At 46.8% G+C, this 25,499-nt stretch overlaps 1 protein-coding gene across 19 annotated transcripts in view; it reads left to right on the top strand.

The window, feature by feature from the left end:
* Positions 1–11,780: 11,780 nt before the first annotated feature.
* The window catches only part of EIF4G3 (eukaryotic translation initiation factor 4 gamma 3), a 375,220-nt gene continuing 361,501 nt past the window's right edge, over positions 11,781–25,499 (top strand). For 15 of the 19 annotated variants that reach the window (XR_004060417.1, XR_004060416.1, XM_010364337.2 and 12 more), the window contains exon 1: positions 12,158–12,510. Coding sequence is in view for 13 of the 19 variants with exons in the window: in XM_010364337.2 (XP_010362639.2) it covers positions 12,287–12,510 (224 nt within the window). In the remaining 6 variants the exon portion in view is untranslated. Of the gene's footprint in view, positions 11,964–12,157; positions 12,511–25,499 lie in introns of those variants that run through there. The other 4 variants (XM_030942482.1, XM_030942483.1, XM_010364336.2 and 1 more) reach the window with 4 other exon arrangements.

Genomic DNA, 25,499 nt, shown 5'->3' with positions numbered 1-25,499 from the left:
AGGCTGGTTTAGAACTCCTGACCTCGGGTGATCCACCCACGTTGGTCTCCCAAAGTGCTGGGATTATAGGCGTAAGCCACTGCGCCTGGCCTTAAGCTGGGTTTTAAAGGATAAATTGGAGCTTCTAGGCAAGCCAGAAGCAGGAGATACGCTAGGTGGACGGAACAGCAAATGGAAAGACTCAGAGACATGAAAATCCATGGCTGTTCAGGGTGCATGTCAGTGAGAGAGCGCTGGGAACTGAGGCTGCAGAGATTGGCAAGAGCCAGAAGTGATGGGGCAGTAGGTGCCCAGCTGAGGAACCTGGACTCTACCTAATACCCACATACCCTGCATGAAAGATGAGAACCAAGCATCTTCTTCATCTTCTCTATTCAAGTAGAAGAAAAGGCATGCAATGAAGGTGGAAAAAACAAGGAGAGAAAGATTGCCAAATTTGAGAAACCGAAACATGTTCATCTGCAGAATTAATTCTAAATCACTGCTATTTTCACTCTCCTGCTGGTGGGAAAAGGCATAGCATAGCAACGCTTCAGTCTCTTCTAGGTGTCGGGAGTATGGGCAGGCCAGGCCAGGCTGGCAGGCTGGCTCCCACAGTGATCACTGGAGCCAGCCTGGTGCTTGACACCAGCTGTGGGCATCTGGAAATCCACCTTCCTCTTCTAGTCATTAGATAGGAGGTAAATCAGTGTCCAAGGTTTTCCCAAGGCAGCAAGCTTGGCAGGATATTTAAATGGCATCAGGTTCAACCAGGGCCAGGGGAAGGCTGCGCCACCCAGGGTAGAAGGATGTGGTTTCCAGATTCAAGATGAGAAGTGCAGGTGAGTGGGTGAAGCCCCTTGGCTTAGAGACTGCTGGAGGCCTGTTAGGCATGTATTAGAGACCTTCACTGAGCCAGGTCTGGTGGAGGTGCATGTCGATTCAGCAACGGGGTAGCTTAGTGGATTTGGCGTATGTGAGGGTTGTGCTAATAAGGTCTGTCATCAGCAAGGTCTAAGGCTACCTTGCCCCTAGGTCCAGCGGCTTCCTCCTGAACATATTGGGTGATTAGCCAGAGGAAAAAACGAAGCCCCTGCCATGGCTCACCTCCTACATGTAGGCATTATTCATACACAGAGCCTGATTAAATGAGTTAAGGCATGTCAAGAGCTTTGCCTGATACCTGGCACATAATGAGTGCTCAGTCAATGTTAGTTGTTGTTTTTATCGGACAGACACACTAGTGGTTGGTTTTAGCTTGCTAGCCTACAGCCCTCACAATAACCCTTGGAAGTAGAAATTAATAGAGTTTTTAACATTTTTTGTGTGTTTGTTGAGACGGTCTCACTCTGTCACCTAGGCTGACTGGAGTGCAATGGGGTAACCAGAGCTCACTGCAGCCTTGATCTCTCAGGCTCAAGCAATCCTCCCACCTCAGTTTCCTGAGTAGCTGGGACTACAGGTGCACACCACAATGCCTGGCTAATTCTTAAAATTCTTAGTAAAGATGAGTCCAGGCTGGTCTCGAACTTCTGAGCTCAAGTGATCTTCCTACCTTGGCCTCCCAAAGTGCTGGGATTAGAGGTGTGAGCCACTGTGCCTGGCCAAAATTTGTTTTTTTGCAATTTAGTGAACTGAGGCACAGTGCCTCAAGGATACACAGATAAAAGTGGCAGAGCTGGAAAGAACTTCTACAATTAACAATAACAAGAACAAAATAAACAACCTGATTAAAAAATGGGCAAAGAGGCCTGGTGCAGTGGCTCATGCCTGTAATCCCAGCACTTTGGGAGGCTGAGGCGGTCGGATCACTTGAGGCCAGTAGTTTGAGACCAGCCTGGACAACATGGTGAAGCCCCATCTCTACTAAAAATACACAAATTAGCCAGGCATGGTGGCAAGTGCCTATAATCCCAGTTACTCGGGAGGCTGAGGCAGGAGAATTGCTTGAACCCAATAGGCGGAGGTTGCAGTGAGCTGAGATTGCAGCATTGTACTCCAGCCTGAGGGATAAGAGCAAAACTCCGTCTCAAAAGAACAAAAAAAGTAAAACAAAACACAAAGCAAACAGAAAATAACAAGTGTTGGTGAGGATATGGAGAAATTTGAACCCTTGTGTGTTGCCGGTAGAGATGATGTAAGATGGTACAGCTGCTATGGAGAACAGTATGGTGGTTCCTCAGAAGGTTAAATATAGAATTACCATATGATCCAGCAATCCCATTTTTAGGCATATACCCCAAAGAATTGAAAGCAGGAATCCCAAACAGATACGTGTACACCCATATTCATAGCAGCATTATTCGCAATAGCCAAAAGGTGGAAACAACTCAAATCTCCCCAGTGTTTGGATGGATAAACAAAATGTGGTATATCCACGCCATGGAATATTATTCAGCCCTAAAAAGATATATAATATATATATATAAAGATACAGGAATTAGCTGGGCATGGTGGTGGGCACTTGTGATCCCAGCTGCTTGGGAGGCTGAGGCAGGAGAATCACTGAACCTGGGAGGTGGATGTTGCAGTGAGCTAAGATCGCGCCATTGCACTCCAGCCTGGGCAACAAGAGTAAAACTCTGTGTCAAAAAATAAATTAATAAATAAAATAAAAGAGACAGGGTCTTGCTCTGTTGCCCAGGTTGGAGTGTAGTTGTGCTGTCAGTTCACTACAGCCTTGAACTCCTGGGATCAAGCGATCCTCCTGCCTCAGTTCCCTAAGTAGCTGGGCTTACAGGTGGGAGCCACTGTGCCCGGTGACTTTGACTTTTTTTTTTTTTTTCTGGGTTGAGATACCGTCTTGCTCCATTGCCCAGGCTGAATTGCAGTGGCACAATCGTGGCTCACGGCTGGGCTCAAGTAGCTGGGACTACAGGAATGTGCCACACACACAGATAATCTTTTTTTTTTTTTTTTTTTTTTTTTTTTGTAGAAGTGGGGTCTTGCTATGTTGCCTAGGCTGGTCTTGAACTCCTGGGCTTAAGCCATCCTCACACCTTGGCCTCCCAAAGCATTAGGATTACAGGTGTGAGCTACAGGATACTGACCAGGCTGATCCTACTTTTTTTTTTTTTTTTTTTTTGAGACAGGGTCCCGTTCTGTCACCCAGGCTGGAGTGCACGGGCACAAACATGGCTCACTGCAGCCTTGACTTTCTGGGCTCCAGTGATCCTCCTACCTCAGTCTCCCGAGTAGCTGGGACCACAGGGGCACACCACCACTGCCTGGCTAATTTTTGTATTTTTGGTAGAGACAGGGTTTTGCCATGTTGCCCATGGTGGTCTCAAACTCCTGAGCTCAAGTGATCCACCCACCTTGGCCTCCCAAAGTGTTAGGATTACAGATGTGAGCCACTGCGCTCAGTAGGATCCTACTTCCAGATGAGAGGATAGGATCACATCGTGAGAGACACCTTAGAGAAGAGTTCAGTCCTGGGTCTGCTGTTCACTTGCTTGAGAAAATCCTTTTCCAGTTCTGTGCTCTATGCCTAAACCAGGAGCCCGGGAAAGGTAATCCTTAAGGGTGTTTCCAGCCCGACCAGACTCTGTAATACTTGTTAAAAATTGTGCTAAAACACACATAGTAACACTTACCATCTTAAACATTCTATGACAATACTTTTTGCTCTCTATTGCATCCTAGTGAACCTGAACTATCTGAGGCCACACTGGCTGCAAGCGCTGTGGTCAACTCTAGGAATTGCTGACAGCTGTAAGAAATCACACACGCTGTGGGCAATAGGACAGCTTGGCCCCAGAAGTGAGAGTTGATGTTAAATCAAAGAGGCTGAAACTTCGCCCTGAGGGGAATAGGGAAGGAAGTAAGGGTTGCTGAGCTGCCTACTGTGCCCTAGGCCCTGTTGACAGTCTCTGCAGACAAGTTCCTTTACTTCTTGTTCTCATCTGTTAGAGGCTGACTTATCTTCATTGGGCAAATGGTCCAGAGAAGTTAGGAAACTTACTTAGGGTGGTACAGCTTAGTCTATCAGGTTAGAATCCAGATCTGTCTTAAAAGTCGTAAAAGGGGCCGGGCACGGTGGCTCAAGCCTGTAATCCCAGCACTTTGGGAGGCCGAGACGGGTGGATCACGAGGTCAGGAGATCGAGACCATCCTGGTCTACACGGTGAAACCCCGTCTCTACTAAAAAATACAAAAAAATAGCCGGGCGACGAGGCGGGCGCCTGTAGTCCCAGCTACTCGGGAGGCTGAGGCAGGAGAATGGCGTAAACCCGGGAGGCGGAGCTTGCAGTGAGCCGAGATCGCGCCACTGCACTCCAGCCTGGGCGACAGAGGTAGACTCTGTCTCAAAAAAAAAAAAAAAAAAAAAAAAAAAGTCGTAAAAGGAACCACGACCCTCACACACCACCACATATCCCTGGGCCCTAAGGCATTTGGAAGGGCCAGCTGGCTCAGCTCTGTGCAGATGAGCATTTGTGGCCCATCATGAGCATACTTGCAGTATGGGGAATGGAGGTAATCATTATTTTCCCATTGGGGTTTCTTCCTCCATGTCTATTTCAAGTGGGAGCCCCACAGTCTCTTCTTCCTTTATATTTATTTTTTAGAGACAGGGTCTTGTCTTGTAGCCCAGGCTGGAATGTAGTGGCACAACCGTAGCTTACTGCAGCCTTGAACTCCTGAGCTCAAGAGATCCTCCTGCCTCAGCTTCTCAAATAGCTGGGATTATGGGCATGGACCACCATGTTTGGCTAATTATTTATTTTATTATTTACTTATTTTTGAGACAGAGTCTCATTCTGTCGCTCAGGCTGGAGTGCAGTGATGTCATCATAGCTCACTGCAGCCTCAAACTCCTAGGCTCAAGTGATTCTCTTGCCTCAGCCTTCCGAATAGATGGGACTACAGACACGTGGCATCACACTCAGCTGGTTTGTAAACTTTTTTGTAGAGATAGCAACTCACTGGGTTGCCCAGGCTGGTCTTGAACTCCTGGTTTCAAGCGATCTTACTCCCAGGCCTCCCAAAGCATTGAGATTACAGGTGTGGGCCACAGTGCCCAGCTTCCTCCCCGTCACCTCCTTTTTTTTTCCTCTTCCTCCTCCTTTTCCTTCTCCTCCTTCATCTTTTTTGTTTTCTCCACCTCATCTTCTTCCTCCTCCTCCTCTTCCTTCTCCTCCTTTTTTTTTTTTTTTTTTTTTTTTTTTTTTTTTTTTTTGAGATGGAGTCTCGCTGTCACCCAGGCTGGAGTGCAGTGGCCGGATCTCAGCTCACTGCAAGCTCCGCCTCCCGGGTTTACACCATTCTCCTGCCTCAGCCTCCCGAGTAGCTGGGACTACAGGGGACCCCCACGTCGCCTGGCTAGTTTTTTGTATTTTTTAGTAGAGACGGTAGAGATGGGGTTTCACCGTGTTAGCCAGGATGGTCTCGATCTCCTGACCTCATGGTCCGCCCGCCTCGGTCTCCCAAAGTGCTGGGATTACAGGCTTGAGCCACCGCGCCCAGCCCCCCTTTTTTTTTTTTTTGAGACGGAGTCTCGCTCTGTCACCAGGCTGGAGTGCAGTGGCACGATCTCAGCTCACTGCAAGCTCCGCCTCCCAGGTTCAAGCGATTCTCCTGCCTCAGCCTCCTGAGAAGCTGGGACTACAGGTAAGCGCCACCACACCCAGCTAATTTTTGTATTTTTAGTAGAGATGGGGTTTCACCTTGTTGGCCAGGATGGTCTCAATCTCTTGACCTCGTGATCCACCCACCTCAGCCTCCCAAAGTGCTGGGATTACAGGCGTGAGTCACCACACCTAGCTATCCTTCCTTTTTAACCCCTTTGGCCTCCCATCTCTATGCCTTAATTACCTTGGGTCTAGATCTATTCTCAGCACGCCTTGGTGGACGTTTGCATATTTCTATGCAAATTATCTAATGATACTCAAGTCTCTCTGGGCTAATACAAATGCCTTCTCTTGGCATAACATGGCTTACTTTTAAAGGCCAGTCCATCCAGGAGGAAAATGAAAGGGTCAGAGAACTCCAGCTTGCCACAACATTTTGGAAAGTTTTTTTTTTTTTTGGGGGGGGGGGCGGTGGGTGGGTGATGAACTTTACCCTTAGGGACTGGAAAATTTAGATTACCAAGCCACTTTCTTCAAAAAGACTTTGTCGCCAGGACACAGCAAACCAAGTCTCATGGACTTAATTAAGAAACTAAGTAGTCCTCCTGGGGCCAATCCTCAGCTCACTGAGGGAAAGAGCCATGATCCCACATGGTAACAAGCAATGCACCATCACCCAGCTATGAGGAAATGTACAAGTTTACAAGCTGAGTCTTCATCTATCATCTAGCTCTTTTGGAATTTAGGTCTTTGACAGAGGCTGCATTGGGCTCTGGGAACAGTGGATGGCTGGTCAAAGACACAATGTCCCTCTCATGGGCTAGCAGTGCCTGCTCTAGGATACTCTTGCTTTTCTCTCTCCCTGTGCAGTGAGACTCAGTCTGGACTCTTGTGTTACTCAGAACTTCTCCAGGGTAACACCAAATCTTTAGGCAATTCATGATTATTCAGTCATTCAGCAAATTTCACATCCTATTTATTGAGTGCTAGATGTCAGAGATATTTTAAATAACTAAGTAATCTCTGGCCGGGCATGGTGGCTCATGCCTGTAATCCTAGCACTTTGGGAGGCCGAGGCGGGCAGATCCCCTGAGGTTGGGAGTTCGAGACCAGCCTGACCTACATGGAGAAACCCTGTCTCTACTAAAGATACAAAATTAGCTGGGTGTGGTGGCGTATGCCTGTAATCCCAGCTACTCGGGAGGCTGAGGCAGGAGGATCACTTGAACCTGGGAGGCAGAGGTTGTGGTGAGCCAGAGATCGTGCCATTGCACTCCAGCCTGGGCAACAAGAGTGAAACTCTGTCTCAAAAAAAAAAAAAAAAAAAAAGTAATCTCCCTGCATAAATGAAAAAAAAAAATTGCTAAAACGTATCCAAGAATTACTATTACCCAGGGACTGAGCTAAGTGTTTTGCATTTGTTTTATTAATTTATTAATTTCTTGAGATGGAGTCTAGCTCTGTTGCCCAGGCTGGAGTGCAGTGGGGCAATCTCGGTTCACTGCAACCTCCACCTCCCGGGTTCAAGTGATTCTTCTGCCTCAGCCTCCAAAGTAGCTGGGATTACTGGCACCGCCACCACGCCCAGCTAATTTTTTTAATTTTTAGTACAGATGGGGTTTCACTGAGTTGGCCAGGCCGGTCTCAAATTCCTGACCTCGTGATCTGCCTGCCTTGGCCTCCCAAAGTGCTAGGATTACAAGTGTGAGCCACTGCGCCTGGCCACATTTGTTTTATTATTTATTATTTTTTTGAGACGGAGTTTTGCTCTTGTTGCCTAGGCTGGAGTGCAATGGTGCAATCTCGGCTCACCGCAACCTCCACCTCCCAGGTTCAAGTGATTCTCCTGCCTTAGCCTTCCCAAGTAGCTGGGATTATAGGCATGCACCAACAAGCCCAGCTAATTTTGTATTTTTAGTAGAGATGGGGTTTCTCCCTGTGGGTCAGGCTGGTCTCGAACTCCTGACCTCAAGTGATCCACCCACCTCGGCCTCCCAAAGTGCTGGGATTACAGGCGTGAGCCACTGCACCTGGCCTATTTTATTTTTTATGATAACTCTAGGAGGTAGAACCTCTTTATTTACAGATGAGAAAACCAAAGCTTGGAGAAATTAAGTACGTTCTCCAAGATCATACAGCTAATCAATGGTAGGGCAGAGAATCAAACTCAGGTCATTTGCTTCCAGTGGCTGCACTCGTGGAGAGTGCCCTGAGAGTTTTAAGCATCCACTGCCAAGAGGATCTAGAGGAAGGGTCCCTAGTTTAGCTTGGGGAGTGAAAAAAGGCTGCCTTGAGGAGGTGATGCTTGAGCCAAACCTTCAATCAGTAATTAGCCAATTGGCTAAGGGGAGTGAGGATGTTTTAGGGATACAGGGAGTAGCAGCAGGCTGCACATGGGCCGCAGTGCAAGGAGAATGGTTTTGTTTCCAATAGACCAAGGTGGCTGCAGCTCTGAATTTGAGGTAGTGCATGGCAGATTGGAAGCACAGCCCAGACTCTGAAAGACCTTAGATTTAGATTGGATCCTGAAGGTGATGGTAACAGGAAAGTTAATAAAACTAGCTTTTCTTGTTTTTTTTTTTTTTTTTTTTTTTTTTTTTTTTTTTTTGAGGCGGAGTCTCGCTCTGTCGCCCGGACTGGAGTGCAGTGGCCAGATCTCAGCTCACTGCAAGCTCTGCCTCCCGGGTTTACGCCATTCTCCTGCCTCAGCCTCCCGACTAGCTGGGACTACAGGCGCCCACCACCTCGCCCGGCTAGTTTTTGTATTTTTAGTAGAGACGGGGTTTCACCGTGTTCACCAGGATGGTCTCGATCTCCTGACCTCGTGATCCGCCCGTCTCGGCCTCCCAAAGTGCTGGGATTACAGGCTTGAGCCACCGCGCCCGGCCTTCTTGTTGACAGTACCTCTGGCCATAGTGGGTAGGTTGCTATGTTGAAGGCAATGTGGCAAATCAGACCTAGAGTCAGATGCCTTGGGTTTGAATCCCTGTATATTTACTTAAAAGTTACGAGAATTTTCACATCTTTGAATCTCAGTTTTTAAATTTGTAGAAGCAGGCAGTGGTGATTCACAACTGTAATTCCAGCACTTTGGGAGGCCGAGGTGGGCAGATTACTTGAGCCCAGGAGTTTGAGACCAGCCTGGATTACACGGTGAGACCCCTGCCTCTATTAAAAAAAAAAAAGAAGAAAAATTAGCCGGGCATGGTGGTGAGAACCTGTAGTCCCGACTACTCAGGAGGCTGAGGTGGGAGAATAACCTGAGCCCGGGGAAGTCAAGGCTGCACTGAACTGTGATTGTGCCACTGCACTCCAGCCTGAGACCCTATCTCAAAAATAAATAAATAGGCCAGGCATGGTGGCTCACGCCTGTAATCCCAGCACTGTGGGAGGCTGAGGTGGGCGGATCACTTGAGGTCAGGAGTTTGAGACCAGCCTGGCCAACATGGTGACACCCTATTTTCTACTAAAAATACAAAAATTAGCTGGGCGTGGTGATGCACACCTGTAATCCCAGCTACTAGGGAGGCTGAGGCTGGAGAATTGCTGGAACCCAGGAGGTGGAGGTTGCAGTGAGCCGGGATTGTACTACTGCACTCCGGCCTGGGAAACAATGAGACTCCGTCTCAAAACAACTCTCTCTATATATATGCTGCTTGTTATATAGATATATTAGCTGCTGTATGCAAGTGAGGAGGTCTTGACTTGAGCAGGGCCACTCTTTTGGACGAAGGAACAGAGTTCTACCTTTTTGACTTTGTTCCCTAGAAACATTCTCGATCGCCTGCAGCCAGAATCTTATCAGGGACTTTTACATTATTTTGCCCAAGGTCTATCCGTTTTAAAACAGATAATGTTCATAAAGTGCTTAGCTAAGACTGGCACACAGTAATCGTCTGATGCTTGCAGCTATTATTAAGTTAGAAAATGAAACTAGCTCAGAAAAGAATAACAATTAGGCAATTATCAGCCTGTTATCACTCTAGTGTAAATGAGAAGTCAAATCCTTGCCTGGGAACAGCTTTTGATTGGGATAAGAATGCCTGAGATTTCAGAAAATGAAAGGAGAATCTAGGGAACTGAAGGACCACTAGGAAATTCTTCCTGGAGCCAATCATGCCTGGAGAGGAGCAAAAAATTCCATCCTAAATAATCAGGTGTTACAAATCCAGACAGTTTAAGATGCCACAGTATGAAGTAGCTGCTGTCTTCCAGTCTGGAGATGGGGGATGAGGCATCCTTTTCAATGTCAGAAACTACGGAGTCCTAGCTAGAAAGACACCGTAGGGGGTTGTGGTCTCCCTCTCTTTCAGATGCTCTTTTATCCCAGCAAGAGCATTTGGGGCTCCCAGGGATTGTCACAAATTAAGCATCCACTATGTGTAGAACTTTATATGAATTAAAAACAACAACAGGCCAGGTGCAGTGGCTCATGCCTGTAATCCCAGCACTTCGGGAGGCTGAGGCAGGTGGATCACCTGAGGTTGGGAGTTTGGGACCAGCCTGGCCAACATGGAGAAACCCCGTCTCTACTAAAAATACAAAATTAGCCAGGTGTGGTGGTGCGTGCCTGTAATCTCAGCTACTCGGGAGGCTGAGGCAGAAGAATCGCTTGAACATGGGAGGTGGAGGTTTCAGTGAGCAGAGATTGTGCCATTGCACTCCAGCCTGGGCAACAAGAGCGAAACTCTGTCTCAAAAAACAACAACGAAAAAGGAAGGCAGTGTGTGAAGCAGGATAGCAGGAGTCAGAGCTAGACTCTAATCTTAGCTCTGCAAACCACACTGTCCATGCAACCTCGGGAAAGTCTTTTGTGCGTTTTGAGCCTAATTTTCTCAGCTTTTCTGTTGTTGGATGGTATTGAGCCTCCCCAGTCTCAGTTTATTCATTTGTAAAATGGATACTACCTATTTCACAGGACTGCTTGAGATAACGAAGGGTACAGTGTTTAGTGCCATGTCTGGTAACGATTATATTACAACTTGATTGCTCCACGATGCCTGTCATTGTTTTTTCTTTCCTTTCCTTTTTTTTTTTTGAGACAGAGCCTCACTCTGTTGCCCAGGCTGGAGTGCAATGGCACTCTCTTGGCTCACTGCAACCTCCGCCTTCTGGGTTCAAGTGATTCTCCTGCCTCAGCCTCTGGAGTAGCTGGTGCCTGCCACTACGCCTGGCTAATTTTTGTATTTTTAGTAGAGACGAGGTTTCACCATGTTGGCAAGGCTGGTCTTGAACTCCTGACCACAAGTGATCCACCGGCCTAGGCCTCCCAAAGTGCTGGGATTACAGGCGTGAGCCACCGCGCCCAGCCCATGCCTGCCATTCTTTCCCATTAAGTGCTACTGTGCTTAGGACAAGGCCCCTGCGAAGGAGTGGAGTGTGCGGGGTTGGGGGTGAGAGGGATCTTGGCAGGTCTAGCTGGGAAGAAAATCCGTATCAACAAATGTCACCCAGCATAGGACACTGGGGAGCTGATCACTGGCTGCTGGTCAAAAGGTGCTCCAGTCCTGGGGAAGGCCTAGGTTTGAATCTATCCACAGACCTCAGTTAAGGCTGCTGATTAGATATGGCGGCTCAGATCATGTACCCAGCCAACATGGGAGGCGGCAACGTTCATCCAAATGAAAGTGGCATTTAGATTTAGGCTCTGTCCTTTCTCAATAAGATGACCTTGGGCCAGTCACGTTTCCTCTGTGTCCTCTGGAAATGGTGCTCCTCATTCACCTCTCAGAGCGTCTGAAGAGGAAGTGTCGACACAATGGATGTGAAATGCGTGAGTTACGGGCCGGCGGGTGGCATTGGTTATGCGAAGTCCCCGCGGGGGGTCCTTATCCAACGGGTTCCATTCCGGTTAAGCGGTTCCTTACCCAGGAACCGGGGTTTCTCGCCTCGCCGCTGCCTCTCCGCCTCTGCGGGCAGGGCTCAGCGAACAGCCGACTCCGGGGCCATTACCATTGTTCTTCCAGGCTGGGCCGCAGGAGAGGACTCCCGCAAGCCAGACCTCGCCTTTGGTCTCTCCCTCCGCCCCGCACCCGCGCCGCTGTAAGCCGGAGAAGCCCCCCTCGCCGATCTTTGCCGAGGAAGCGAGTTAGCCCCTGAGCGCTCCCGAACGGCGGCCGAGGACGCACCCGAGCGTCTCCGAAGAATCCCGACCCCTCGCAGTCTCCGGAAAGAGCCGAAGAGGCTTTCCACCCTCGGCCTCCCGAGTCATTCCGAAAAAGCCCGAAGTTTTCCGAGCGGCCGTCCTGCCGGACTGCTGGAGGCGGCCACAGCGCCATGTTGGATGCTCTGCTCGTTGAGTGAAGAAAATCCGCCGGCATCGCCTAAGCCCCGCTACCGAGAAGGGCGCCGCTTCCCCCGGGGAGGGGGATAAAGATCCCCCGCCGCCGGCCCATGAGGATATTGCCGTGAAAGGTCCGGTCTCTCCGCCTCCTGCCCCCGCCGGGTCCGGCCCCCCCCCTGGGGTCGCGTTGTCACGGAGACCGGCAGCCGGTGGTGCTGGCCCGCGGGGCGGCTGCTGCTGCCGGCGGCGGCGGCGGCGGAGGCGGCGGCGGCGGCGGCGTCGGGCGTGTGTGACCGGCCCCGGCCCCCTCCTCCTCCTCCTCCCAGGCTCCCCCCAGCCCCCCGCTCCCGCCGCCTCCCCGGGTCTGCCCCCATCCCGCCCCCCCGCTGCCCCCGGCCCCTGCACCCCGGCGCGCCCGGTCCCGCTCTGGGGGGGTTGGTGGCTTCGCTTTGCCATGAGTTTACCGCAGAAACCGGCTCTGAAATCAGGCACAGCGACTGCAGCAGGAACCGGACCCGGCACCGGAGCGGCGGCGGCGGCGGCGGCAGCAGCGGTACCGCCTCCTCACCCGGCGGCGGCAGCAGCGGCGGCAGCGGCGGCGGCGGCGGCGGCGGCAGCGGCGGCGGCCCCCCCTCCTCACCCGAACATCAGGGCCCTCCAGACCCAGGCGCCCCAACAGTATCCTTTTCACCTTCCTGTCGGCCCTTCGGTTCTCGTCATCGCAGCCCAGGGGCACCCCGCAGCCCAGGGGTCCCCGCAGCCCAGGGGACCCTCCTGTCGGCCGCTACAGCCCAACCTGGAACCGGGCAGCGGCTCAGGCCCCTGCATCGGGCTTGGCCGGAGCTTTTGGGATGCCCCGGCAGCCGCACTGCGGGGGGATCCCGAGACCCTCAGCAGTACTGTGAAAGCTAGCTCCACTTGGCCATGCTTCTGCAGCCTCTTCCTTTTAGACCTTGGGGACCCTTCTCCCCTAAGGTGCCTTCCCCCTCTTTATTGGCCAGAATTTGCTTGGTGCCTGGGACCAACCCTGCAGGGAAGGCTTTTCTCTGGTTGTTGTGAGGATTACACCCTTCTACTCCTCACCTCCCCTCGGCTCCCCCTACAGCGGGACACGATGGGCTTCCCTAATGATTATTAGTACGTAATAAACTTTATTGGTAAATTTCTTGTTTGAAACTAATCAGCTCGTTTCCGAGGTAAGTTGGATTTTCGGTCTAAGGTGAAAATGTACAGAAAGCAGTTCCTCTGGATAGTTTTTTTTGGTAATGGGAGAGTTGTGATGTGGTTTTGTGGTAGATCGAGATCTGAGGAAATGTGACGCCGGGCGCTTCCCTGTCTTTGACCTTTTTAAAGGAAGAGGAAGTTCACTGACATTACCCATCACCCACAAAAGTCTCACTTCTTGGAAGATTTGTGTTAGGCTGAATATTTTTAATGGGCTTTGATTTACTCTTCATAGGCCTGATGATGTCTAGCGAGTTACCAGGGCTTCTGGAGGAAAGTCTAGTATTGAATGTTTCGACTGTAGAATTTTGGACAGCTTTGATTGAAAAGACTTGGTGATGGGGTATTTTAGTCAAAAACTAACCAGTGAAGGTAAAATGTTGAATTCATGAATTCCACGGAGATTTAGAAAGGTATTGCGTACCTGAGAATAACATTTCATCATGCATCACCTCCTCCCTGCACCCACTGTATTTGTGTAAATCAATAATGATTGGATGTTAGATGTGGTGTTGTATTTGTGTCATCGTGTGTTTGACTTTTAGAGATGGTAGGATGTTTGAGCAAGTAAGAAGCTAACTGCTGTGAGGTCCCCAGATTGTTTCACAGTCTGTAGTTTGATTCTTGTCTGTATAGATTACTTTGAGAAGGGAAAGCAGTCTCCCTTCTAGAGTCATTTCAGGTCATTGTTTGTTTTCTGCCAAGTGTCATTTTCTCTGTTCTTTAAATCTAGTTCATGTTTTTCAATCCAGGCACCGTGGTGCAGTGTAAAGATAAATTCCTTTCCAGTGTGACGTGTGTACTGATTTCATAATGTTTTTATCCTGCGTGGTTGTGTTCAATTAGGAATTGTTCGCCGATGAGAAGGTGTAGTGATAACTTAGCGTTGCTTATGGAAAACCTGGTTAGTTTTGGTCAGTGTCTCTGGGGTTGGGGAAGGTTGGCTGGTTTGCCGACTTCAAGGCAGAGTTCAGTGTTGGATCTCTTAAACCTGTCTTTGCTTACTACTTTGTGAGTTTAAATTCCTTTCTAATTTCATGTTTTACCTTGATTGCCTATACTCGGTTAGGACTTTTAAGTTTCTGAATTGTGCCACTAAGTAAATTACTCATTACCTGCATCTTTGAGTTGTTTTGGTAATTAAACAGAAACGAAAGGAAACCTATAGTAGGTGTCCTTGATGTCCAGAGTAGTAAGGACTGCAGTGCTGAATGTGACACTGCTTGTGAGTTTGGTGGCTTTTTGGGGTACGAAGAGCTGTGTTTCAGGTAGGCTTTTTCTCAGTGCATTTCATCGAAGGACTTATAAAAACTCTGAGCTGGTTGCAACATTCAAGTAGTTAAAAACTGAAACAATTTTCTTTTGAATAAAAAGCAGCTGTTAAAGAGATAAATTTAAGTGTAATTTCCAGTGTAGATAATTGTAAACCAATTTTAGTTGAATGGAGTACTTACTTTTGTGTGGCTTTAAGTTTTTACTTTGCCTCCTGCCATTGAAGCTAAAATTAATCTTCCTCTTGATGTGTTTCACAGCTCTTATTCTTTTCTGTTTGCTTTTACACACTGAAAGGTTACAGTTGCTAAAAATAGAACATTTTATTGTATAAACAGTAAACGAAGTGTAGGTTGTAGATTTCATCAGCACACACCAGTGGTGAAGTGTTATCAACTGGTAATGGGGTATTGATTAAAAAAGGATTGCAATAGGGCAGTTCTGCTTTTCTATCCCAAGGGAGTATGAGCATTTGTATTTGATGCAAGTGGTCACTGTTCAATAAGTTGATAACATTTAAGCATCTTGGCAGGAGTGCATAGCTGGAGTTGCACTTTTCATGGCTTGAATGGATTTCCAGACCCTCAAAGTATGTGAGTATAGTTGTGTTTGCATTGAATTAATAAGTTCAGACAGTTTTATTTATTTATTTTTTGAGACAGAGTCTCGCTGTGTCGCCCAGGCTGGAGTGCAGTGGTGTGATCTCGGCTCACTGCAACCTATGCCTGCTGGATTCAAGGGATTCTCATGCCTCAGCCTCCTGAGTAGCTGGGATTAACAGGCGTGTGCCACCACGTCCAGGACATTTTTTGTAGGGTGTGATCAGCCTCCCAAAGTGCTGGAGTTACAGGCGTGAGCCACTGCACCTGGCCAGACGGTATTTTAAATTTGTAAAAATACTAGAAAGATTTGCATGGCACTATGTCCTTCATTTATACTTAGTGTTCAAGTGACAAATCAGAAATGAGGAGAAGTGTTACTATTAACGGATTTGAATATAAACTGAAACCCGCTTAAAGGTAGGAATCAGTATTGCATGGCAGGGCCCATAAGGCCACTTCAAGTAGTAGCCTTTGGCTTAAAAGCAGCAGATGTTGGGGGTCTGGCAGAGGGCAGGCCAGGATGGTAGAGGCTGGAAAAAGAAAAACTCTGATATGAAAAGTGCTAAAGGAATGGAGAAATAGGCTTAGGGTTTTCATAACATAATCCAGCATGAAGTTTATAGGTTATGAAATTAGCACTTTAAAATATTTGCCTTGAGATATGCCCACCCTGACTTTCCCGTATGAGGTTCCAAGAGGCTCTGTGGAGAATCTTAACAGTGATTCTTAACCTTTTCTGGGTAACAAACAACTTTGACATTTTGATGAAAGCTATATGGACCCTTTCCACAGAAAACTGTGCATACGCAGAAACTGCTGCTTACATTTTTTTGGGGGGGCGGTTCTTGGCCCCCCCTTAAAAGCCTAGCCCTTTAGATTGAAATTGCTCACCCTTCAGATAATTCAAGATAAATGAGTTTGAATTTAGGTATCCAAGTAGTTCTGACTTAAAAAGTACAACTTTGCAGTCTGTTATGAATACACAATGTTCTGTCTATATGGAAAGACTTCAGGGTGTAATTTCTCTCAGGGTTGCTGACACTTCTGGGGAGTCTAGTTACTGTTTTGGGGCAGCCAATATAGTTAAGAAAATCAGGCGGTGGGTTCTTAGTAGGAGCTAAATTTGGGAAAGACCTGTATTAACCAGAAAATACCTCATGTTCTTAGCTAGTCTGTCATACATATATGACATATATATTAAAAACCACTATTCCTGTTACTTATTTTGGTATTAGAGTTTTCCTTTTTAGTTTTTGTATTGATATTCAGTTTTATCTTACAGGCTGAAGCCAGTAACATTTTCTGTCTTCTTTTTTGCCTGTCTACCAAAGCTAAATCTGAATAATTAATAATAGTATTTATTTATTGAGTTCCTACTATCCTGGGAGCCAGACATGCATGATTTTATTTAATTCCCAGGAGAACTTTAATAAGGTAGTCGGTATTGTCCGTATTTTATAGATGAGGAAACTGAAGTGCAGAGAAGTAATGTTTCCAGGGTTCTCCTAGTAAGTGGTGGTCTGTGATTCAGACTGGTATGACTGACTCCAGAGCCCCTGAATGCCTTTTTTACTATGCTTGGCTGTTTCTCACCAAGCCTGTGTGTGGGAATGGGAGGAAGAATACTCTCCTATATTTGAGAGCCAGGGGAAGGTCCATTTACAGAAATGAGGAGCAATCTAGAACACAATGATACTGTACTTTGTTTTAATTAGTTAATAGTCACATACTGCTAGACAAGTAGGTTATCTTTACCTTATTGAGCCTTAAGACATAGGCCTTTGGTTCAGTGCATGTTCCTGCTTCTTCAGAAGTTAGCAAGGCCTCAAGCAGAATACCATTATAATTAGCAATTAGAATTCTGTAGCTCATTTAGTGGCCGGGAGTCTTTCTGCTCCTAAGCCCCACCATCAAGAAAACGTCAAATATTGAGTACAGATCCTTCTATAGGAGGACAGAGGGCAACAGATACAAGACGGAGATAAGGAAGAAAGTTACTCAGATGCCTGAGTTCCAGCTCAGCTGCTGCTGCTTCCTGTCCTAGGTTTATGGGTTTCAGAGGGAAGTATTTTCTATACCTGATCTTAGCTAGAAAGTCAAGAAGTGATCAAAGTGAAGTATTTTCTATCAGACCATGAGAGTTTAAACCAACTTAGGACTGATGCGTTGATTTTCCATGTTGGGGTTTCTGATAACATTTTAAATTTATTATTATTATATTTTTTGAGACAAGAGTCTTGCTCTGTCACCCAGGCTGGAGTGCAGTGGTGCGATCTCAGCTCACTGCAACCTCCACCTCCCGGGTTCAAGTGATTGTCCTCCCTCGGCCTCCTGAGTAGCTGGGATTACGGGTGTGTACCACCATGCCTGGCTAATGTTTGTATTTTTAGTAGAGCCTGGGTTTCACCATGTTGACCAGGCTGGTCTTGAACTCCTGGCTTTAGGTAATCCACCTGCCTCAGCCTCCCAAAGTGCTGGGATTACAGGCATTAACCCACTGCACCCGGCCCTGATCTGGTGAAACCCGGTCTCTACTAAAAATACAAAAATTAGCCGGGTGTGGTGGCGCCTGCCTGTAATTTCAGCTACTTGGGAGGCCAAGGCAGGAGAATTGCTTGAACCCGGCAGGCAGAGGTTGCGGTGAGCCGAGATTGCACCACTGCGCTCCAGCCTGGGTTACAGAGTGAGACTCTGCCTCAAAAAAACAAAACGAAATCAAAGGTCTTCTAGAAAATGTTTGAAAACCGCACCTTTTTTTTTCGTTTTTGAGACCGAGTCTCGCTTTGTTGCCAGGCTGGGGTGTAGTGGCATGATCTTGGCTCACTGCAACCTCTGCCTCCTGGGTTCAAATAATTCCCCTACCTCAGCCTCCTGAGTAGCTGGGACTACAGGTGCACACCACCATGCCTGGCTAATTTTTTGTATTTTAGTAGAGACAGGGTTTCACCATGTTAGCCAGGATGGTCTCTCTGTATCTCCTGACCTCGTGATCCGCCTGCCTCGGCCTCCCAAAGTGCTGGATTACAGGTGTGAGCCACTGTGCCCGGCCAAGAACCACATCTTAAATCAGTGGAGAGGATTCCTGTAATTCCGACACTTTGGGAGGCCAAGGTGGGCAGATCACGAGGTTAGGAGATCGAGACCATCCTGGCTGATACGGTGAAACCCCATCTCTACCAAAAATACAAAAAATTAGCAGGGCATGGTGGCAGGTGCCTGTAGTCCCAGCTACTTGGGAGGCTGAGGCAGGAGAATGGCGGGAACCTGGGAGGCGGAGATTGCAGTGAGCCGAGATTGCGCTACTGCACTCCGGGCCGTGGTGACGGTGAGACTCTGTCTCAAAAACTAAAACAAAAACAAAAAATAAATAAATGGAGAGCGTTGCCACATTTTGCCATTTATATTGAGACTTCAATAGATGTGGCAAGTTTATAAATTCATTAATTCAGCACCCACTGTGTGCTGCTACACTCAGTGCTAGATGTAGGATTGAAGAGCTAAGGTAGAAATATTTGCCCTCAAAGAACTTGGTCCTTTTGGGTAGAGGTGGGTAAACAAAACGTCATGAGGCAAGTACAGTGATAATTCTGCTGTGAGGGTAGTCTGGGGAAGGAGGAGTTAAGGCTTTCTGAAAGAAGTTGACATCTCAGCTAAATCAGAAGAATGAATAAGAACCCCGGTTTACATAGCTTTCTTTTCTGCCGCCCTACTTTTCCCAATTCCGTTGCTGCTGTGTAGAGTTTTAACAAATGGATTTCAGTCATGTTTCAGGCTTTTTTTTTTTTTTTTTTTGAGATGGAGTCTTGCTCTGTCGCCCAGGCTGGAGTGCAGTGGCCGGATCTCAGCTCACTGCAAGCTCCACCTCCTGGGTTTACGCCATTCTCCTGCCTCAGCCTCCCTAGTAGCTGGGACTACAGGCGCCCGCCACCTCGTCCAGCTAGTTTTTTGTATTTTTTTTTTTAGTAGAGATGGGGTTTCACCGAGTTAGCCAGGATGGTCTCAATCTCCTGACCTCGTGATCCGCCCGTCTTGGCCTCCCGGAGTGCTCTCATTACAGGCTTGAGCCACCGCACCCGGCTGCTTTTTTTTTTTTTTTGCTAGAGGAGATACCAGAGAAAGTGACAAACACGAGCTAAAAATTCAAAGTATTTTCTGTATCATAATCTGAGGAATTAGTGTATGAAAAGGAGCTACATATCTGATCTGATCTGTGATTGGTCTGTTCCTGGTCTCCTTCCCACTGCATCTTAGAATATCCTTGCCCTTTTGATACTAGACTCTGGCTTAGAAACAGTACTTGCTAGCCTTAAAATAGATTTACCTTGGGGTATTGAGAAGTGCACCTGATTTGGAGGCAAAAAAACCTGGATTTGAGTTTGGCTCTTTCATTGTAATAGATATCTTATCTTGGACTAACCATGCAACTGCTCCAGGCATTGGTTATCCCTTCTCTGAAATGTAGGGGCTGGACTCATTTATTCAGTGACCTTCTTGAATTATGATTGCTTATGATTGTCCTTTGAGATTTGTGTTACTCTTGCAAGTAGAGGGGAGGGATTTACAGAAACCAATTAATGGTTTCTTTGTCTGATGGTAAGTGACATGTTTCTGTGGTGGCTTATTGGTATTAGAAGATACTAACATGGGGTAGAGGCAAAGCGGTTTGCTCATATAAGCTGCTTCTGGTTTTAGGCTTGTTAATGTTAGATTCAGCCGAAGAGATTGAAGCTCTCTGTAACTTTAGTGGTGAAGACTGTATAGTTAGTTGTGAGATAGTGTGAGACCATAAAATAAGGTTGCCGTGGTCATTTGTTGGCTTGTTCTGGGTGATGATACAGTTAGTTCATTATGAGATACGAGGGAAAGTAAGTTCTGGAATAAACTCTTGTAGTACTGTGGTAAGACACAATCTATTTTTGCCTAAGGAATAATACTTTGAGCTAATATAATAGGAAACTAGTTCCTGATTATTAGCCACACATATGACTTTAAGCAATGGATAAACTGCAGCTGAGACTTACACAGATGAAATATTGCAGGCTCCCAAGCGACTTCTGAATTCTCAAATGGCTTCCAGTTCTCTGGCTTGCTGCCAACCAAAAGGAATTTTTCAATCTCCTGTAGCTCAGCTGAAATTTGAGATAGTTAAACTATTTTAAGTGCATTTGAAATTTGTTTTTATTACTGTCTTTTTTTTTAATTTTTAATTTTTTTTTTTAGGATTTTGCTCTGTCACCCAGACTGGAGTGTCATCTTGGCTCACTGCAACCTCTGCTTCCTGGGTTCAAGTGATTCTCATGCCTCAGCCTCCTGAATAGCTGGGATTACAGGTGTGTACCACCACACCTAGCTAATTTTTGTATTTTTAGTAGAGATGGATTTCGCCATGTTGGCCAGGCTGCTCTTGAACTCCTGACTTCCAAGTGATCCATCCGCCTCGACCTCCCAAAGTTCTGGGATTACAGGTGTTAGCCACTGTGCCCAGCCATGATCTTCATTAACTAGTAATTGTTTTGTACTTTTTTTTTTGAGACAGTCTCTGTCGTCCAGGCTGGAGTGCAGTAGTGCAGTCTCCGCTCACTGCATCCTCCGCTCCTGGGCTCAAGTGATTCTCCTGCCTTAGCTTCCTGAGTAGCTGGGATTACAGGTGCGTGCCATCATACCCATCTAATTTTTGTATTTTGGGTACAGGTGGGGTTTCACCATGTTGGCCAGGCTGTTCTCGAACTCCTGACCTCAAGTGATCTGCCCATGTCAGCCTCCCAAAGTGCTGGGATTACAGGTGTGAGCCACTGCACCTGGCTTGTTTTGTACTTTGTTGAACCCGCTATGTGCTGCCTGACTCTTAGAAGACATTGTATTTTGTTAATAGAATGTAAACTCTATGAAGGCAGAGATTTTTGTTAGTTTTGTTCACTGTGGAATTGCTAGTATCTAGAGAGTAGCTTGACAGAGAGTAGGCAGTCTGTAAATTTATTTATTTACTTATTTTTGAGATGGAGTTTCGCTCTTGTCGCCCAGGCTGGAGTGCAGTGGCACAATCGCAGCTCCCTTCAACCTCCACCTCCCGGGTTCAAGTGATTCTCCTGCTTCAGCCTCTAGAGTAGCTGGGACTACACACCACCTCTGGCTGATTTTTGTATTTTGTTTCACCCTGTTGGTCAAGATGTTCTCAATCTCCTCACCTTGTGATCCGCTCGCCTTGGCCTCCCAAAGTGCTGGGATTACAGTCGTGAGCCACAGCGCCTGGCCTGTAAATATTTGTTAAGTGAAATGTTAAGTGTGTTGGACTTTGGGAATCATTTGAAGATTAGTTTTAGGATTAATATAGATGGCATCACAACTCACTTATAGCATTCAGAGCTGCCCTCAAATTATTTTGCACTGATGTATAATTGAATTGAAAATAATTCTATAATTTTCTTTCAGATGGAATAGCATTGACCCAGTTTACAAAGCCATCTGAAGTGCCTGAGTTGTATTTAAAGTACATATAGATACTGAGGATTAGGGTTGGTATGAAGGCCAAAGAGGAACAACATCTGTAGTTAAATATTATTATTAAAAAGTTATGATTATAAGAGCAACATATAATTAAATGAGAATTTTGGAAAAATATAGAAAAGAGAAGTAAAAAATCACTCATAATTTTATTAGTAGAGATAACCACTTTTTTTTTTTTTTTTTGAGATGAGTCTCACTCTTGTCGCCCAGGCTGGAGTGCAGTGGCGCAATCTTGGCTCACTGCAAGCTCCGCCTCCCGGGTTCACGCCATTCTCCTGCCTCAGCCTCCCGAGTAGCTGGGACTACAGGCGCCCGCCACCACGCCTGGCTAATTTTGTTTTGTATTTTTAGTAGAGACGGGGTTTCACTGTGTTAGCCAGGATGGTCTCGATCTCCTGACCTCGTGATCTGTCTGCCTCAGCCTCCCAAAGTGCTGGGATTACAGGTGTGAGCCACCGCGCCTGGCCTTTTTTTTTTTTTTTTTTTTTGTTGGGGGACAGAATCTTGCCCTGTTGCCCAGGCTGAAGTGCAGTGGCACAATCTTGGGTCACTGCAGCCTCTGCCTCCCAGCTTCAAGCAGTTCTGCCTCAGCCTCCAGAGTAGCTGGGATTACAGGTGCGTGTCATTATATGTGGCTAATTTTTGTATTTTGGGTAGAGGTGGGGTTTCACCACGTTGGCCAGGCCGGTCTCAAACTCCTGACTTCAGGTGATCTGCCCACCTTGGCCTCCCAAGGTGCTGGGATTACAGGTGTGAGCTACCGTGCCTTGCCACTTTTTTTAAGAGGCAGGGTGGTCATGGCTCACTACAGCCTTGACCTCCTGGGCTCAAGCAATCCTCCCACCTCAGCCTCCCAAGGAGTGGGGACCAGAGGTGTGTGCCACCACGCCCAGCTAATTTTTTTGTAGAGATGGGGTTTTGCCGTGTTACCCAGGCTGGTCTCAAACTCCTGGGCTCAAGCCACTTGCTCACCTTGACCTCCCAAAGTGCTGGGATTATAGGCATGTGTCTCTGTGTCTAGCTATGATAACCACTTTTAACATTTTGGTGTATTTCTTTCCTGATTTTTTTTTTCCTGTGGATTTTGATATTAGTGGACATACATTTTTGTAAGGTAAAGTCAGATTATGTACATAGTTTTGTATCTTGCTTAATTTGCTACCTAAGTATCTGCCATGAAAAGTACTTTTTCTGGCCAGGTGTGGTGGCTCATGCTTGTAATCCCAGTACTTTGGGAGGCTGGAGCAGGATGATCACTTGAGTCTAGGAGTTTGAGACCAGCCTGGGCAACACAGTGATACCCCGTCTCTACTAAAAGTTAAAAAATAGTTTGCCAGGAGTGGCAGTGCATGCCTGTAGTCCCCACTACTCAGGAGGCTGAGGCCAGAGGATTGCTTGAGCCCGGGAGGTCAAGGCTGTAGTGAGACCTGATTTTGTGCCATTGCACACCAGCCTGGGTGAAAGAGCAAGACTCTAAAAAAATAAAAAGAGGTACTTTTTTTTTTTTTTTTAATTGAGAGAGAGTCTCACTCTGTCACCCAGGCTGAAGTGCAGTGGCACAATCTCAGCTCACTGCAACCTCTGCCTCCCGGGTCAAGCAGTTCTGCCTCAGCCTCCCGAGTAGCTGGGATTACAGGTGCCTTCCACCACGACCAGCTAATTTTTTGTATTTTTAGTAGAGACGGGGTTTCACCATGTTGGCCAGGCTGGTCTCAAACTCCTGACTTCAAGTGATCTGCCCACCTCGGCCTCCCAAAGTGTTGGGATTACAGGCGTGAGCCACTGCGTCCAGCCAAGAGATACTTCTTGAATGGTTTTATTCTATATCTACTTGGAATATAAGTGAACTTTTTGTTTCTTTGGAATGTTTTTCTTGGGAATATTTTTTCACCTTTGGCTTTTAGCTTAGAAGTTATGACTGCACATTACAAAGGGGAGTGTTCAAACCTTTATCAATAAGTCAAACATCTTTTGAGTTATTGTTCCTGTAATGTTTTGCATTATTTGCAAGAGTAAAACTCAATGTAACATCACAAGTTTTTTTCCCATACAATTATTTATATTTCTTTATTATCCCTTTACATTTATCTTTATATGTTCAGGTATTCTAAATGTTTAAAAAAGGCTGGGAGCCACAGTCCTAATTTTTTTTTTTGTGATGGAGTCTCTGTCGCCCAGGCTGGATTGCAGTGTTACTGTCTCGGCTCATTGCAGCCTCCACCTCCCGAGTTCAAGCAATTCCCCTGCCTTAGGCTCCTAAGTAGCTGGGGTTATAGGCACCTGGCACCACCCCTGGTTAATTTTTGTATTTTTAGTAGAGGCAGGGTTTCGCCATATTGGCCTGGCTGGTCTTGAACTCCTGACCTTGGCCTTCCAAAGTACTGGGATTACAGGCATGAGCCACAGTACCTAGCCTGTTTATGTATTGACCAGGCTGGTCTCGAACTCCTGACCTCAGGTCTCGAACTCCTGACCTCAGGTGATCCACCTGCCTCTGCTTCCCAAAGTGCTGGGATTATAGGCGTGAGCCATCGTGTCCGGCCTTTAGTTGGTTTTCAGGAAGTGTTAGTATCATAAGGAGTGATTGAAGGAAGGAGGAAAAGACCACAGGGATTCATGTGGGATAAGGGAAAGAGGATTGAAGTGTAGGAACAAACAAAATTTTGGAATAAGGAGAGAGAATTAAGTGGAAATAGAAAATGAATACAACCAGTTTTAAACCAGAATACTATTTTTACGTTGAGAATGGAAAGGACTGAACCTTGAAGGGACATAAGAAAGGGTAAATGAGATTCCTGACCTTTTTTCTGGGTCCTAGTAATTACTATATGAGAAATAGAACTTAGTCGGAGAACTTCGCCAGGTGCAGTGGCTCGTGGCCTGTAATCCCAGCACTTCAGGAGCCCAAGGTGGGTGGATTGCTTGAGTTCAGGAGTTTGAGACCATCCTGGATGACGTGATAAAACCCCGTCTTTACAAAAAATACAAAAATTAGCCAGGCAGAGTTGCACGTGCCTGTAGTCCCAGCTACTTGGGAGGCTAAGGTGGGAGGATTGCTTGAGCCTAGGAGGTTGAGGCTGCAGTGAGCCATGATTGCACTGCTACCCTCCAACCTGGGTGACAGAGTGAGACCCTATCTCCAAACCCCCCCCCAAAACAAACAAGAAAAAACCTTAATTAATTAAGTAATTAATTAATGTTTTTTGAGGCAGTCTCACTCTGTTGCCCGAGCTGGAGTACAGTGGTGCGATCTCCATCTCAGCTCACTGCAACTTCTGCATCCCAGGTTCAAGCGATTCTCATGCCTCAGCCTCCCGAGTAGCTGGGATTACAAGTGCGTGCCACCACATTGGGCCAATTTTTGTATTTTTAGTAGAGATGGGGTTTCACCATAATTGGTCAGGCTGGCTTCAGACTCCTTACCTTAAGTGACCTGCCTGTCTCAGCTTCCCAAAGTGCTGGGATTACAGGCATGAGCCACTGTGCCCAGCTTATTCATTTTTTTGAGATGGGGTCTGGCTGTGTCTTTCAGACTGGAGTGCAGTGGCACAATTACGGCTCACTGTAGCCTTGACCTGCTGGGCTCAAGCAGTCCTCCTGCCTCAGCCTCTTGTGTAGCTGGGACCACAGACACACTCCGCTATGCCTGGCTAATTTTTTAATTTTTTTTTTTTTTTTTTTTTTTTAGAGATCTCAGTTTGTTCCCCAGGCTGATCTCAAACTCCTGGGCTCAAGGGATCCTCTTGCTTTGGTCTACCAAAGTGCCGGGATTACAGGTATGAGCCATTGAGCCTGGCATGGAAATATGAATTTTTAAAAGGAAAAAAAAGAGTTTAAGACTATAGCTGGGGTTTGGATAGGCAGAGGAGGGTGGATTATGATGAGTGGGTGATCAATATGAACAAAGATTTGGGATTGAAGCAAGTGTAATGTATGCTGTGTTCTAAGGATTTGGATCTGTGTGCTTGGAATGGAGGATTCTCATGGTAGAATATTCAAGATAATGGATTCAGATTCTAGAGCATTTTGAATAAGGGGAAGTTAGACTTCAGCTGTGTGAAACCA

The sequence above is a fragment of the Rhinopithecus roxellana genome, chromosome 12 (genome assembly GCF_007565055.1).
Source record: "Rhinopithecus roxellana isolate Shanxi Qingling chromosome 12, ASM756505v1, whole genome shotgun sequence".
NCBI lineage: Eukaryota > Metazoa > Chordata > Mammalia > Primates > Cercopithecidae > Rhinopithecus > Rhinopithecus roxellana.
The sequence above is the reverse complement of the archived record's forward strand: the minus strand, read 5'-3'. Positions and strand labels throughout refer to the sequence as shown.